The sequence below is a fragment of the Scleropages formosus genome, chromosome 2, assembly GCF_900964775.1.
Source record: "Scleropages formosus chromosome 2, fSclFor1.1, whole genome shotgun sequence".
Classification (NCBI taxonomy): Eukaryota; Metazoa; Chordata; class Actinopteri; order Osteoglossiformes; family Osteoglossidae; genus Scleropages; species Scleropages formosus.
In genome coordinates this window covers 2,355,954-2,372,706 of record NC_041807.1, presented here as the reverse complement: position 1 = coordinate 2,372,706, position 16,753 = coordinate 2,355,954, and the positions used below count along the sequence as shown (strand labels likewise).

Sequence of the window (16,753 nt, the reverse complement as noted above, 5' to 3'; positions counted from 1 at the left end):
TGAGCCATTTGAAATCTAACTAGGAAAATTTATATGCAACTATAAAGTTTACTTTACACAATATTGTTATTATTCTTCTTTTGTTATCCTTGATCCTATCATTGGACAAAGGCATCAGCTAAATAAAGGATAACACAATGTTTGACATTTTGCAGCAAACAAAATCAATCTAGCAAAGAAATGATAATTTAATATTTCAAAACTTATTTCAGCTTTTAATGTTTTTATTGATCACTTCAAGTTATGCACTATGAAGCATCAAAACTGTTCTAACTTTTCAAGCATAACAGTTATAGCTTAATACTGTCACTAGAATTGATCAACTTTTGAATTGCTGTTACAGCAGAAGAAGCCTGACGTTGCAATGAGTTGTAAAGTCATGACGATGATATGGCATCTGGTATAAATTTCCGTGGAATGATTTGCTTTTATGGATCCTCCATTGCTGTCATCAACACATCGGTCTGCTTAACTGTCTATGCGCTTTCTCTGTCTTTGGTACGCATTCCAAAACTGACCTAAAGTATGACTCTGGTCTCTCTTCCACGCCTCCCTTCTATTTATTACAGGTGTTTGAGGTGAGTATCTAGTCTTGCAAAACTGCAAACCCCCCAGCCCTGTGTTACACCTCAGCCCCAACGAGTCATACTTGACAACCTTTGGAAAAGCTGCCATTAGCTTCCATGTCACATTAGCATAACCCTTTTCACACACACACACACACATTTTCAGAACCGCTTGTCCCATACGGGGTCACGGGGAACCGGAGCCAACCCGGTAACACAGGGCGTAAGGCCGGAGGGGGAGGGGACACACCCAGGACGGGACGCCAGTCCGTCGCAAGGCACCCCAAGCGGGACTCGAACCCCAGACCCACCGGAGAGCAGGACTGTGGTCCAACCCACTGCGCCACCGCACCCCCCTAACCCTTTTCATTCCTGCATTATTATACATTTATTTTCTCGATCTGGAATAACACTGTCAAGAACTGAACATCAGTAACAATTATGCAGATGCCCATGTTTAACTGATAACCATTAATTTCCATGCTCTGTGATGTTAGAACCCTCCATGAATGAAGGAAGATTGTCATTCCCTGCACTCTTCATTCATACTAGTGTTTTTGTTTTCCTGTAAACAGATCAAGGTGAACTCTTGGCTTTCTTTAGCTATCTCTGTCATTATACTTGTTTCTGATGCCTCAGAAAAATCTCATGCCATTTGTTAGTATTGTATTATTAGTGTATTAGTGATACAGAAACATTGCTGTCTTTCTCTTTTCAGTGAGAGATACAAACAGACCATTTGAAATGTTTTCTGTTTTGGATCTCTTTAATAGGATGTTGCTCTTATGCAGATATTATCACCTGTGCTTACTGTGCTTTACTTGGTTATTTTAGAATACTACTTTAAAATTTAACTGGCAAACAGTGGCAAAGAACCTGATGGCTTACACTTCTGATCTTTGTATGAAGCTCACTGGATTTCACGACGTGTGATAAACTGCAATATCAGTGCACTAAACTTGTATATCAGAAAATGGAAAGTGGTCCCTGCTTACTGTTCCTTGGCTCACTCAGTCATACTAGGTGCTTAGTTAATCCTGCACATTAAGAAGGAGACAGTTCAGTGCCAGAACTGGAAAAAAATGTCTTGCTGTGCATAATTATTAATATCTAGAAATTTCCAGTTAATTAAAATCACAAAATGAATTTATTCAAAAACAGAAAAATATTCAGTTTTTTTACAATGAAGGTTATTGATGATTTTTGAAGATCCCTGCTATGATACATCACACTGGTCATGTCCCTTTCAAAGCTCTTTGTTTAAAACACGAACCTCTAATTTCTTCTGCTGTTGTCTTATAGCTGAGAAGCTCCTTCAATAAAGCTTTCAGCATCAAGAAGGGCCCGAAGTCTGCAAATTCATACTCAGATATTGAGGAGATTGCCACGCCTGACTCCTCTGCCCCCTCGTCCCCAAAGATGTCTCATGATGCTGGTGAAAACCCAACCTCATCCATCAAGTCATCCACTTCTAATTCATCCTCAGTGTAAGCTTCCTGGTCTTACTCTGTGCTGGAATGAACAACTAGACAGAATGATGTTTTGCTAATTGCTAATGTTTTTGAGTTTTATTCCAGAATCTTTGAGGGTAATGAGGAGGCAGAAAACGAGGAGAAGGTGGTGTCAGAGCTGCGCTCGGAGCTGTGGGAGAAGGAGAGGAAGCTGACGGATATCCGCCTTGAGGCCTTGAGCTCTGCCCATCAGTTAGAGCAGCTACAGGAGGCCATGAGCAATATGCAGGTTTGTGTCTTTCAGATCTTTATTAGTGTGGGACTACATGCTGTACAAAAAATCTGTACAAAAAGCTATACAAGAACTTCATTTAAATGATGGTGATACTTCATTAAGTCGTGATTCAGTTAACGTTCTCCGGAAACGAAAGTTTGATGTCATGCTTCTCAATCTGTCCTAAATATCCCCGATGATTGACAGATGACAGTGGAGAATCTGAAAGCAGAGAATGATCAGCTGAAGACAGGGGGTCCAACTCTTGGTGCGTCCAACTCCACATCCCAGTCCTCAGGATTGGCAGCACTGATGGCCTCATCACCCAGACAATCCATGTCTGCATCTTTCACAAAGTCTTTCAGCCTAAGCCTCAGTGAAGACCCAGGTGAGCAGTTAACTTCTTCAAACAAATTGTGTAAAGAAGTTTTTTATCTTCTAATTTTATTATCTCACTTATCTGCAGTGATGAAAATTGATAGTAGAGCACATTGATCAGCTAAAATTTAATGAATTCAATAAATCATAGTGTCCTCTCCCCTCTCTCCCATGCTCCTACAGACACCTCCAGAATGTCAGGCCTACCTTCTCAGAGGGATGACATTCGCATGCGCGTCCTGGTTCGCATTGCTGACCAAAAGGTTTTTAAAGATGTGAGCATGCCATTGAAGAATTGTGTAATTACTGCAAAGTCATCAGTAGGTACACATTTCCTCTAAGGCCTGGGACTTGCTACAACTTCTACAAACTCTGCACTACTGTATAGCTCGTGAACAGGCTGACTGTTAATGAAGTATTGACAGCACTTAAAAGATTTTTTTAAAGTCCTTGCCTTTGTAAGCGTGGTACTCTCTTCAGCAGTGAACATCATTTATTTGTTTTCAGTGTATCTGTGATCATCTATCTTCAACAGTAGGTGCACCAACTTTCAGTTTTTGCTGACTGTTCAAGCCACAGCTTGCATCTTAAATGGAGAGGGTCTAACTCATAATCTCAAAATTCATTTAAAATATAAAAAATGCAACTGCCTACTGTTGATAAATGTACCTTAACAGGTGCTCATTCTCAACAACACTTTTACTGCACTTAAACTATAGATGTTCATAAATGTTGCTAATGATAATCAAAGAACTGAAATGAGACATTTAGGTCACACTCCCCCTCTGCCCTTTAGCTGAACTGAGTAAGGAAAAGCAATCTCATTTCCTGGAGAACCCACAAAGTCCCTCTTTCTGTCCTCACCCTGCAGGATGTGAAACAGCAGGACTTCTTCATAGGATTGGTGAAAGTCAATGGGAGAACAGACTGGACCATGTTAGATGCAGCGATCATCCAAGTTTTCAGGGTGAGTAGCTGCACATGCACAAAGACCAGCATTGGCACCACCCAACAGTATCAGTGAAAGACATCCTTTTGTGCTATTGTTCCCAGGACTACATAAGCAAGGTGGACCCTACTTCCAGCCTGGCCTTGTCCACAGACTCTATCTACAGTTACCAGGTCAATCACATGAAGAGGATTCTGGGCACCGAGGCCCCTGAAGCCCTACCCTCCCGTTGCATGGGCAAGGGTGCCAGCTGCATTACGATGGCTCTAAAAGGTCAGAATAAACTATAAATTCATGGTTTACTTGTGGGGGTGCGCGGCAGGTTTGGCCAGTACCTGCTGTGTGGTGGGTCTATGGTTTGAGCCCTGCTTAGGGTGTGTCTCCTCTTTCTTCGGTCTTACGCCCTGTGTTGCCGGATACAGTTCTGTCTCACCGCGACCCTGCTCGGGACCAGCGGTTTTAGACGTTGGTTGGTTGGTTGGTTTACTTGTGCATGGCACTTAAAGCTACAGTGTGAAATAATTTTATGGTTTGTACCAAAGCTCCAAGGCTTGTGTTTCCTATTTCCTTTCAAATGTTGTGTATTGGTTTTTTCCTAGAAACCTTTTATCTAAAGGAAATTAAAAACTAGGAGAACATGGTCAAGGCGTTCACTTTACTCACTACCTAAACAATGTTATTTTTATTACAATTTTATGAACTCAAAACCAAAAATAATAAAAAAGCAACTGTCTAACAATTTGCCATGTGGACATTTGCTTCTCTGTAAGACTATACCAATGCCTAAAGTTCCATTATTATCACCCTCAAATATTCAGATGTTCTTGAACAATCTGCATGGGGCAGGCCAGACCTGAGGAGTTTCATTTTGCTTTCCATTTTGACCCTGAATGGCTCTGCTTTCTTTTCTTTCACCCCCTTGACCATGTGTATGTAAAGATTTTGTCCCACACCCATTCATAGCTGTACTGTACATGAGGAACAACCAATATCTAGACCTCATTAATCTTTGGATTATAATTAGGCATGAAACTGGGTGAAAAGGTAGACCTCCTAAGCTCGGTTCTGCATCCATTGCATTTCTACTTTTTTTATTATAAATTATTAAAAAGTAATCCTTTAGAGCACCTCAGTAGAACTGAATCTGGCTTTCATTTAATGTGTTCATTTTATATACTTGTGCAGCTTACAAATGTTACAAAACACATGCTTCAATTACACAAATTTATTTCTAGTGGTAATTTGATCTAACATATCAGCATGCAACAAATAACTACAAGGCCACATGGCCCTTAAAATATGAACTATGAACATGGTACCCGCAGTTGTGAATAGCACTGGCTGGTTACCCCCACATCTAAAAAGTTATTACTCTAAGCATAAAATTACTTACTTATAACTGTAAACACATGCTGGACAATGTTGTTAGTGTTTAAAAGTACTTGAGCCAGTAAGGTTACAAAGTTCTATGCCACTCCTGGTCTTTGACCCAATGCGACCTTGACAGTCCATTAGTCCAGTTTCCCATAGTTCAGCTCTTACACGGACTCAGAGTAGAACAGCAGCCTCTCTGATCACAAACTAAAGGGGAACTATAAGCCCATGCTAGGAAGAACCCTGGAATACAGAAGATTACTTGCAAGCACCGATTTCTCTATGTGCAGTAGCAATGGGAACTGAAGTGCAGGTACTGGGACGTGCAGCAGGCAGTCTGAGTAATAGAATATTCCTTAGGTATGAATGTCAGCTGGCCAAGGCCATGCAGCAAGTCCCCATGTCTGGAGATGAAATGTCACCCTAGGCAAGATACACAGTCTCTGAATGTAGGCCCCATGTTATTATTAGAACAGGACAATTTATAGTCAGGAGACATTTGATATGATGTATTAACGTGCAACAAATAACTGTGAGATCACATGGTCCTTGTGATATGGATCCTCTATAGGCTGCCTAAATTCTTCAGGAACACTGACAAGGTAGCTCCTAATTTCAAGAGTTCCCTGAATTTGTTTGGGGTGGATCTCATGCTACACCACTCTAAAAAATATAGCTTTTAGCTTTGGACATGTCCGTGACTATGAGGCCTGTCAATCCCTCAGCTTTTCACAGTCAAGTAATTCATACCATGAAAGGTATGATAAGCTTTTACTTTGAGCCATCAAGACCTGATCTTGTTTTTTCCGATTAACAAGTTTTGACTAGTTCATTGGAGTCATGTGTCAGATAAGCCTCATTCCCTACTGTATTTAATGTTTGTACAGTGGTGTGTAAATATGTCTCTATGACTCTTTTTCCCTTCATGTCCAGGCCTGAAGGAGAAGTGTGTGGATAGCCTTGTGTTTGAGACTCTTGTCCCCAAGCCCATGATGCAGCACTACATCAGCCTGCTGCTGAAGCACCGACGCCTCATCTTGTCAGGACCCAGTGGGACTGGAAAGACCTACCTCTGCTCCCGGTTAGCTGAGTACCTGGTGGAACGCAGTGGCCGTGAGGTCGTAGGGGGCATCGTGGTCACCTATAACATGCACCGGCAGTCCTGCAAGGTCAGGGCTCTCTTGCAAATTCTTTTTCCTTTTTTAAGAATTTTTTGCTCTACTCTTGGTCCTTTCACACCCTTCTCTTTATCTCTACAAAAGCATTACACAAGCATGTATTCTGTCTTTTTCAGGATCTGCAGCTATACTTGTCTAACCTTGCCAATCAAATTGACCGGGAGACCAACATAGCAGACATCCCATTAGTCATTATCCTGGATGACCTTAGTGACGCAGCATCCATCAGTGAGCTGGTCAATGGTGCCTTGACCTGCAAATACCACAAATGGTTAGTTCAGGAGATGACTCTGCAGCAATATGCAGGCAATGTTTACATATTACTAGATCTTTTCCTGTAGAAATTGCTGTAATGTTTGCTTTAACATCATTCACTGGCTTTTCTTCATTTTAGTCCATATATTATTGGAACTACCAACCAGCCTGTGAAGATGACTCCCAACCATGGTCTCCACCTCAGCTTCAGGTGGGAGTCTCACAGAGAACTCAGTAAATAGAAATTGAGACAGATTTGTGCTTTGAAACACACAACATGTACATTCAAGTCACTTGTATAGATTAGAACTTTTTCTTTTCAGAGACAATATTTTTAGATCCACATTTTTAGGTCCAACTAGAGACAACACTTTAGATCCACTAGACTTCCTTTGAAATCTAGATTTTAAAAGCAACTGTAGCTTTTACTGAGGGTGAACTGACTGATCTGCACTGCTCTCCTCAACCCAGGATGGTGACCTTCTCCAACAATGTAGAGCCAGCCAATGGGTTCCTGGTGCGCTACCTGCACAGGAAGTTAATGGAGGCAGAGAATGAGAGCAGCTTGGCAAGCGAGGAGCTGCTGAAGGTGCTTGACTGGGTGCCCAAACTCTGGTACCACCTACATACCTTCTTGGAGAAGCACAGCACCTCTGACTTCCTCATTGGTATGCTTCCTTTGGTGTGCTGAGAAGGCTGGATGGGCAATTCTGGTCTCAGAGTTGGTCATTTTAAATTGTAGAATGCCCATGGGGGATGGGCACCCACTGTCTCTTGGACCCCAGAGGTTTTTTCTCCCATGCCTTTTGGTTGGGTTTTTTTTTTTTTTGCTCCTTTCCTCCATGGCCAGTTGGCTTACTTACAGCTTTAATGATTACATGGTTATTACAGTAATGTATAGCCAATGTTTTATTTATATTATGCTTCTGATCCTTTGTTCAGCACTCCGTGTCACTATGTGAGAGGAGTTCTCCGTAGAAATAAACTGAATTGAATTGAAGTGAATTGAATTGAGAAAATTCTTGATTGGCTAATGAGAACAGCAGTGAAAACTAATCAGTACAGGAAAAGAGAGCTAAGCCTGATTACACTCTCACTACCTGTTTGTGCCTAGGACCCTGCTTCTTCTTGTCCTGCCCTGTGACTGTGGAAGAATTCCGCTCCTGGTTCATTGATCTGTGGAACCATTCCATCATTCCCTACCTACAGGAAGGTGCTAAAGATGGAATCAAGGTGAGTGACTTTTACTCTAGTGTTGCCATGCCCTGGTGAAGCAGATCATGAAGGTAATTATATTATACTGAATACAGACATTGAAACACTTCTGGGCATAATACAAATAGATCAATTTGTGAAAGTGCAGACATTTGAAATTTCTTTCTAAAGATGTTATTTAAGCGTGTTTGTTTCGAGGTCCCGCTGGCCCTAGTGATAGCTGAAGGCTTTCCATTGTTTGCAGGTCCATGGTCAGAAGGCAGTGTGGGAGGACCCAGTGGAGTGGGTGAGGGGTACCCTGCCGTGGCCATCAGCCCAGCAGGACCAGGCCAAACTTTTTCATCTTCCACCTCCCAGCACAGGACCTGACAGCCCAGGGCAGCCCAATGAGGAAAGGCCCAACAAGGAGACCCCACCGAGCTCTCTAGAGTCTGACCCCTTGGTGAGTGTCACATGTGGCTCTCACCAGACCTGTTGTTTGAACTACTTTTTCCCAATCAAATTCTCTTATTTTTCCTTATATCACATATACTTATAAATTATACAAACATTATCTTCTGCATTGTCCAATAACTACGAAATATGTACCCACATATAATTAATTAACTGGTGTGCAGTCACAACCACCCCTATCTATAGTAGGTATAATAAATGACAGCACATAGAAACACAGAAAAACAGGATACCAAAAAAATTAAACATATTTTCTGCAATGAATCGAGGTAAATGGTTCATGCTTCGGATGCTGGTGTGCTGAAGGGCTTCCATAGAGTCACCCAAAATTAATTTTTGTTTCTTTATAATTTTGATTACTGTCCATTTTAATCTCTATTAATGGCTTACAACTGGGATTTCGGCACCCAAGTAATTGTCTGTTGGAGGAGAGGCTGAGCCTGTCATCTATAATCATTTCAGAAAATATGTACTGTATGTTAAATTAATTTGAAACTGGGATTAAGTGGTTTTATTCAGGAGATTTAGATTGTGGGATTGTGGAAAACAGAACATGAACTCTGTTTAGAATGTTGCTATTTCTTCATTTAAAATACTTATTGAAAGAGATTAATATCTGTTAATATGTGTTCTTCTGACTGCTTACCCATTATAGATGGCCATGCTGTTGAAACTACAGGAGGCAGCCAATTACATTGAATCTCCTGAACGAGAAACGGTGACAGATCCCAGTCTCCAATCCACGCTTTGAGCTTCAGGGCTATCAAGGCTGAACATTTTTGATGGCTACAGCTGTTATTTTCAGTCCAAGGACAAGGAAATGACTTGTCAGACATAGTCTGATCTGTATGTAGTGGAACTCAAATATAGTGCTATTAGAAAAACAATCTTCTCATGCAAAAATTTAAAAACAAAAAATTACTATTTCTACTGTCCTTTTGAAATTTTATTTACACGACAGATGCATGGCAATCGTTGCAACACGTAGACAAGAACTTTTGAATGTTTTGTTAATTTCCTCAAAAAAAAAATTGTATTAGAGGTTTTATTAATTAAAGAAAACTCTGATCAGGAACCATTACTGTTCCACTGCTGCTGCTCTCCATACCACTCAAGGAAACAGGTGCTCACTGAGCACTTGCAGTATTATTACTTGTTGTTGGTCCTCACAACATGTAGACAGAGAGATGAGCAAACAGAAATGGCAAAGACACATCCTTGTTTATTAAGGCATAGCTGTAACTGGTTGGTGGTGGTGTCATACACTAATGTTGTTACTACCACCTGATCAGCTCCAAGCGAATTTTAAGTGACCAGCCACCAATCTCAAGACTTCTTCATTCTTGAGAAAGACAGGATTGCAAATGGCATATGTTAAATTGCAGTGTTGATTTCCCTCTTGAAAAAGAGATTCTGCAGTGTTGGCATCGTGTTCCATCTGATAGGTCGTCCTTATTTTGGGACTCAGTGACATAAGCTGTGAGAAGGCTAAGCCACAAACATATGCAGTTTTCAATTAGCACATATAAGAAATCTGGTGCTTAAAATATGCCTTAATATATCCACTTACTGTAGGATATTTTTTGAGGTCCAGAGACAGCTGATTCACATTAGAAACATTCTCTATTATATAATAAATGTTTAATTACAGCTAGTACAATGGAGAGATGGTCTTCAGTTTGCAGTGTGACTCAGCAGAATAGCACTTTACTTTCTTTTTTGTTTCAATGTATTTTAAGAAATGGAGGTCAAATGTACAGTGATTTTTCAAAATAGTATGTATGAGCACCATTCACTTGCATATCTTGCAATGGCCAAGGTGCTTGATGGACTCATGCATGTCGACATCACTTCTCTGCATTGTGCTTCTAGCTTTTCAGATGCTCATACTGTGGTCTGAGAACACAGCTCTGTTCCGTCCTGGCCCAATATCAGGTTAACAGTAAAAATGTGACTCATTTTCTCCCTAATTGGAGACAATGTCACCAGTGATTTTCATAGTATTGTTCTCACACTGAAAACTCACAAAAAATGCTGAGTATTGATATTAAAAATGCTGTGTCTGAGCTACCCTAATCTACATCAGGTTGTCCCAAGACACTTGCTGAGTGTCAAGAGTAATGTTCCAGCTTCAAATTAAAATATGTATAATATTAACTGTTTTTATGTTAATTTCTATTCATGGGGTACAGAAAGCTTTTTATGTGAAAAGTACTGAGTAGGATCTGGTAGAATGGTGCATTCGGGAGTCCAAGAGTTTGTACAAAGAGAACACATGGTGACTTTTGGCCATTAAAATGGTCTGCAGCACTTTTTAGTTTGGCATTTACCAGTAACCACACTTTCAAAGTTTTAAGGTGCAGATATCTTTATGTGCTATACTATGTGCTAGATTGCATTATTTTATTGACGCTTTGTAGCAAGAACCAATAGGAATGTAAATTTAAGAGTCAGCTATACTTTAGTGTTTTATATATTCCTACTTGCAGTTTGTTAACCATGGAACATCCTTGATGATATTGGTGCAAAAACTATCTTTGTGCTGGTATCCCTGTGCTGGTGCTATTAAACTATCACTTTGCTTGTGTCAGGGTTGCTATCTGATGTACTCCTTCAAATTGGAAGAAACAAATGTTGTAGTGACAGGAGAAAATTAAACCCGTGAAACTGCTGGCCCAGCGCGCTTGTCAGCAAGGTTTATAAACAACCAGTTCCTTTCAACACGCAACTGACGCTGCCAAAATTCAACTGCAGGCATGCAACTGCAAATGGTGCTATCTACTTATTTATGAAGAATGAAATCAGCAGCTTGCATCACAGTTTTGTAGTATTTTAATAGCAACCAGTGTATATATTGTCTGTTTTAGATGAAGATTTTGGCCCAGAGGTAGTGTGGAGATGCCGTGCACTCTGATGAGGCTGTAACTTCTCAGCCATGGTAGTGCCAATGCCTAACTTTACTGCACCAGGTGTGGCGATGCAGACAGTCCTGTGTTTGTGAGTCCCATGCTGCAGTTGTGGACCAGTAACTTTCCATTACAGACGGAGTCAAACCATTTAAAAATTCCAATATGAAACTGCATGCAGACCTTGGTAAGGTGAGAGAGATGAAGGAACACCTTTTAAGGGTTGAACTCTAGAATGGAATATGTGTTTTAGAGGAAATGCTTACAAGGTCAGATTCATCCTCTGCGTATTCCTTCATCAATGTTCTCAAAATCATACCTGGAAAATAAGTTTGTTTCTTTCTAAAGTGTACATACCAATGCTTTCTAATTAAAATAATGTTGGAATGATCAACTACCTTGAAAAGGAGGGGGGAAACATGAAGAGAATTCATTCTAAGTAACAAAAAAATGAGCAACAATGAAAAATTTTCACTTTAAAAATTGAAGCCTTGCCATTTCTTTTCACAGGGTTAAAACAGATAGACTTTGGTCTTTTTCAGTAGTAGAAGTTTTTGTTTCAGCAAGTAAAATTACCATGTTTCTTTTATTTTATTTTTTCAAGTAGGTGTGATATCACTTCTATGTTGTATGAATGTTATGGAAAATGCTGATGATACTGCTAAACTCAGCAAGAGCTAAGGGAAAGCAATGGTCTGTCACCATGCTCAGTAGGTCAGCAATTCCCAAAACATTTCATTTAAACGTAACATACCATTAAAATGAATTTGTTCTCTCTGATAAATGCAGAATGAAATGTATTAAATAAGGTACATCGATTTATTCATCTCAAGAGGGTGAACATGTTGCTTGAATTTTGTTTTATTTTCTTTAGCTTAAGGACATGTTATTGAGGTCATACAGGAACACATTTAAATTGTACTTGGTACTGTTTCTAGTGTTTAAGGGTAATGTGCATAAAGGTTATATAGACCTTTAAAGTGGATTGTTAATTAAAAAAAAAAATTATCTGAAAGAAATTTCCCATGTCGACCTATTACTCCACCTATAGGGAGATAGACTCTGGCAATTATATTGCAGTAGATCTTGCTCACGCCATTCTCCCTGTGTGAAAATGTGGTCATTGTTCTGCCTGTTCCTAAGTGGGTGCTGTGCCGTGCTGTGCCGTGCCGTGCCATGCCATGCTAAAGCAGCTGTCATGCAATTCGTTGACTCTACAGCAACTTCTGCTGGCTTCATAACAAGCAACAAGTTGTACAGCTTTGCATGTCATCAAAATTTTCCAAGGGGGGAAACTGAGACAATGAATAGTTCTAAATGGATCATCTCAGATTTGAAAATGAAAAATTCACATTGTATACGTCACTTTTCTGCAAAATGAGGATGTTTATAGATTGGAGTTATTCAAGCCTTAATACGGAGCTCACAGTGCATACGCTGGATTCAGGTCAGAATGTCTAGGACCTGTGGCCTTATCTCTACCTGTCTGAGTGGAAGTACCTATGTTCTACTCGTATTTCTCTTAAGGTTATATGGTGGCTGAACCTCAACAGATGAAGTTGATTTGGGTGTATGAGCCAAAGACTCTGGTGCTTTACAGAGATCATCTCAGAGTAAATGCTCGGGAATATGAGGGTCTTACGATTAGAATTTATGTGAACAGAAAAGTTTTGTGAACAGCACTACCTGAGTTAGGTCTTGAGATCTTAAGGGCAGTTTTAACAAAGTCAGTTCACTGTGTGGGTCAAAGCGGAAGGTTTTTTGCTGGCTTTTGCTAGCTTTTGCTTTTGAGTCTCCAGATTAAAAATCTTGCTTGCTGCTAAGGTAAAGAAGCCAAATTCTATGATGTGAAAATGGTTGCCTTCTGTCAAAGGCCTTGAAATGCAGCAAATCTGCCCAGGATGTCAATGAATGCAGAGAAATCAGTGAAATGAAATGTTTGTGCTCACCAGTGATTTACACTGAGGCCAACACAGGTTGCTGAATTGTCACATAATCTTGCAGAGCTTGTGCTTGATTTTATTTTTAAGTGTAATGGTGGTTACCTAATGTAACAGATGTGCTAATTTGATAGAATTTTAAATGTTGTAAATGCATGTCACCTTGGTGTGTTTGCAAAACCTGTCATGGGTTTAAGTATGTTTTGAGTGGGATTACTAAATTGTATATTTGACTTTCTTTCCTCTAAAAGACCAACCTTTTCTTTTCCCCAAGCAGTCCTTTGTAAAATTCTTATTTCTATTTTGTACAGGACATCGAAATTGTAAAGTGTACATATCTAATACATCTGCGGCAACAATCGTTGGGAAAAAAATAAATACATAAAGAAGAAGGTCTGGCCCTAAGTGATGACGAACTAGGTAGACATAAAGGCATGTTTTTAAAATGAAAATCCATCTGTATAACATTGCTACTTTGTCTCAATAAAGCCATGACACAGAGTGAATTCAATTGTTTCTCTTTTTTTATGAAATGTATATGATTGACAGTCATATTGATCCTGAAAGATCCTAAAAATCATTTAAAAAGTACATTTGACCGAACAAACCTTTAATCGAGTTCCAGATCTTCCAGATCTTAGCAACAGCTCCACGGTGAAGAAACAAAACTCAGATTTTAAATGGTTTTGAACTTACAAATGCCCATTTTTTTATTTTGGATACCTTCATGGTAATGTCATATAGGTCTACTTAAAATTAAATCAAGATTGAAGTAGCCAAAGTCATACTAAATGATATTTAAATGGACTGAATTAAAATTGGGGGTGAGGGGGGCGGCCAAACCTGCTCTCTGGTGGGTCTGGGGCTCGAGTCCCGCCTGGGGTGCCTTGCGATGGACTGACGTCTCGTCCTGGGTGTGTCCCCTCCCCCCCATCCCTGCACCCTATGTTGCCAGGTTAGACTCCGGCTCGCTGCGACCCCACTCAGGACAAGCAGCTTCAGTCAATGTGTGTGTGTGTATGTGCGGGTGTGTGGGTAAAAGATGTTGCCACCTTAGCATATAGGACCCTTTTTCCATATTTCATTCTTGCAATAAATACCATTACCATTCTGGAAAATGTGCTAAAGCAGTAAAAATTAAAATTTACCAAAAAAACTGTGTTTCTGGAACAAGATGACAGCAATGTTCTGAAATAGTTTGTCTTCTACACCACATGACAACAGTTCAGTTGCATTTTGTTTGACTGAATTTAAAAGTTGTGGAGTAGCCGCAAAGTCCCTGGAATGGTATTTTCAATTCCATTACCAATCCACATGAAACACATGTTTTTGGAGGGCGGGAGGAAACCAGAACACATGGAGGAAACCCACATAAACGGAAGGAGAGCAATTAGACTGTCCTCGCAGACTGAACAGACTGGAACCACATCGGGTTGCTCAGCCGAGGAGCTGAGAGCCATCTGTATTACTTGCTGTGCCACCATGCCATCGAAAACATTAGGAGAAATACATGTCTCCTAAATACATTAGGAGAAATCTCTTAACAAGCAGGTGGTGAAGTGTTTAGCGCTATAACCCATAAACATACATAGGTTGTGTCCTGATTTCCATGAGTTATGTCTCAGAACGCAAGTGCAGAGATCTTTTCTAAAGCTCGATTGAGTTCAAGGTATGATCCAAAAGGTTGTGGTTTGCAAGCCAGGGCCCATGTGCAGAGGGGTAAGGCAGTGGCTCAAAGAGCAAGGGTCGAGATCCAAAGGGTCATGGTTTCAATGAGAAGATCAAGATCCGAGGAGTCGTGATTATGTTTCGAAGAGCAAGGATTAAGATCTGAGGGTCAAATAACAATGAGTGAGAAGTAAGGTAAAGCAAAAGGAGAGTCAACATTTCTTGATGAGATTCCGCAATTTACTGCGGGCAGGTTACCTTCTGTTAAGGAGTGCTTTGATTAGGCACAGGTGTTTGGCATGTGTCTTGGGATTAACTGATTACCTTCCCTTGTGGTCCTCTGGGGTATTTTTCCCAGAGATCGTGACAGGCTATGGCTTCATGATGACTCAGTCAGGCCGCTATATTGGAAAAATGCAGTCGTCAATATGCACGTAATGCTATGCTTTATCTGTACCAAGATAGAAATAAATACACCAAAGAGAAAGGTTTTTCATTCACAAGTGAGTACTTCACTTTCTTCTATCGTAAAAAACATCTTAAGGGGGAATTTATGTTCCTAGCATGTGAGTAAACACAAGAACAAGTCAAGTCCAGACTTATGTCACAAATTCGTGCAGTGTCTGCTGTGCATTAAATCTGGATCACCAAACAAATGTTAAAATACGTAAATAAGCTGAACTTCAAGAAGGAATATTGTGTGGTACAGCTTCATAGCTTAGTTTGACTTCCCTGCAAACATACCCAAATTTCCACAGAACTTCTATGTGGCTACTTTCCTTGATTCCCAATAAAACATAGTAAATAATAATGCTGTGACTGTGAGCGATGATGGAATATTCATAATACATATACACAGAAAATTTTCTGCTGACTGGCTTAGGTTGCCCTTCCAAAGGAGAAATGCACCCTGAATTCACTTTGAGCTAATGTATAAGAAAGCATTTCTTGGCAAAGGTTTTTTTTTTATTTCCATTTTTAATTTTTTAATTCAAAGCAATAACTTTTGAAATCTTTTTTGTCTTAACATCAAGATGTTCTGCCCATAATCACACTGGCAGATGCTATAGATGTGGCATAATGAGAATGTGACTTCATTATGCATAGGTTTACATATTTAACAGACACTTTTCTCCAAAGCAACTTCCAGCAAGCTCTATGTAGTGTTACAAGAATACACACCTTTTTCACCAAAGTGATTTATACTGCTAGATACACTTCTTACACTGGGTCACTCATCCACACATCAGTGGAGCACACTCTCTTTGTCACTCACAAACTATGGGTGAACCTGAACATCATGTCTTTGGATTGTGGGAGGAAACCCACGCAGACACAGGGAGAACATGCAAACTCCACACAGACTGAGCAGAAATCAAACCCACATCCTCTCACACCACCCAGCTGCTGTGAGACAGGAGCACTACTCACTGTGCCGTTGTGCCACCATGCCACCCATATGGGTGAGCTTCAGCGCATCCAATGCCTTGTGCTTTTTTTTTTTTTCACATACGTGAATAATTTTTACAATATGGTGGATGACATTGCCCTTGTGGTAAAGACATTATCTTTGTTTAGGTCCTATATCTTATGTCTGCGCTATCACCATTGCTAGTCTGAATCGCACTTCTGCTCAAGGATCAACAATCAAGGTTCTCACACTAAATAGATACAGGTAAATTCTGTCGCGAATAAATGGACAAATCACTGTAATGCTGTTTATTGAATTCAATAGGGACACATTAATTACCCTGCAATGGATTGGCATACCCTCCAGGGTGTTCCCCCCCCCCCAGCCTTGTGCCCAATGCTTCTGGGATAGGCTCCAGCTCACTGTGACCGTGCTCAGGATAGCAATTATTGAGATGGATGGATGGATGGATGGATGGATGGATGGATGGATGGGGAATCTTATCACATGCGACCCTCACTGTGACTGTGCTAGGGATAGCAATTACTGAAGATGGATGGATGGATGGATGGATGAATGGATGGATCTTATCGCATGACATTTAATCTTATTCATTTCAGCAGAACGCTTCTCGATTTTGAGTCTAGTTAAGACGAAGTGAGTCGCAGGAGCCCGATCTCGGTGCTCTATAAATCACGAGGAGGCGGAGCCCCTTGGCTTGCTCCCGCGCTATAT

At 40.4% G+C, this 16,753-nt stretch overlaps 1 protein-coding gene across 2 annotated transcripts in view; it reads left to right on the top strand.

The window, feature by feature from the left end:
* Window positions 1-9,597, top strand: part of nav1b (neuron navigator 1b) — an 86,663-nt gene extending 77,066 nt beyond the window's left edge. For both annotated transcript variants that reach the window (XM_018733041.2, XM_018733040.2), the window contains 13 exons: window positions 1,869-2,053; window positions 2,144-2,306; window positions 2,499-2,679; window positions 2,853-2,944; window positions 3,541-3,636; window positions 3,723-3,891; window positions 5,926-6,161; window positions 6,287-6,441; window positions 6,565-6,636; window positions 6,897-7,093; window positions 7,540-7,658; window positions 7,885-8,082; window positions 8,749-9,597. In XM_018733041.2, the coding sequence (XP_018588557.2) occupies window positions 1,869-2,053; window positions 2,144-2,306; window positions 2,499-2,679; window positions 2,853-2,944; window positions 3,541-3,636; window positions 3,723-3,891; window positions 5,926-6,161; window positions 6,287-6,441; window positions 6,565-6,636; window positions 6,897-7,093; window positions 7,540-7,658; window positions 7,885-8,082; window positions 8,749-8,844 (1,959 nt within the window). In that variant the 3' untranslated portion in view covers window positions 8,845-9,597. The remainder of the gene's footprint in view (window positions 1-1,868; window positions 2,054-2,143; window positions 2,307-2,498; window positions 2,680-2,852; window positions 2,945-3,540; window positions 3,637-3,722; window positions 3,892-5,925; window positions 6,162-6,286; window positions 6,442-6,564; window positions 6,637-6,896; window positions 7,094-7,539; window positions 7,659-7,884; window positions 8,083-8,748) is intronic.
* The last annotated feature ends 7,156 nt before the right edge of the window (window positions 9,598-16,753 follow it).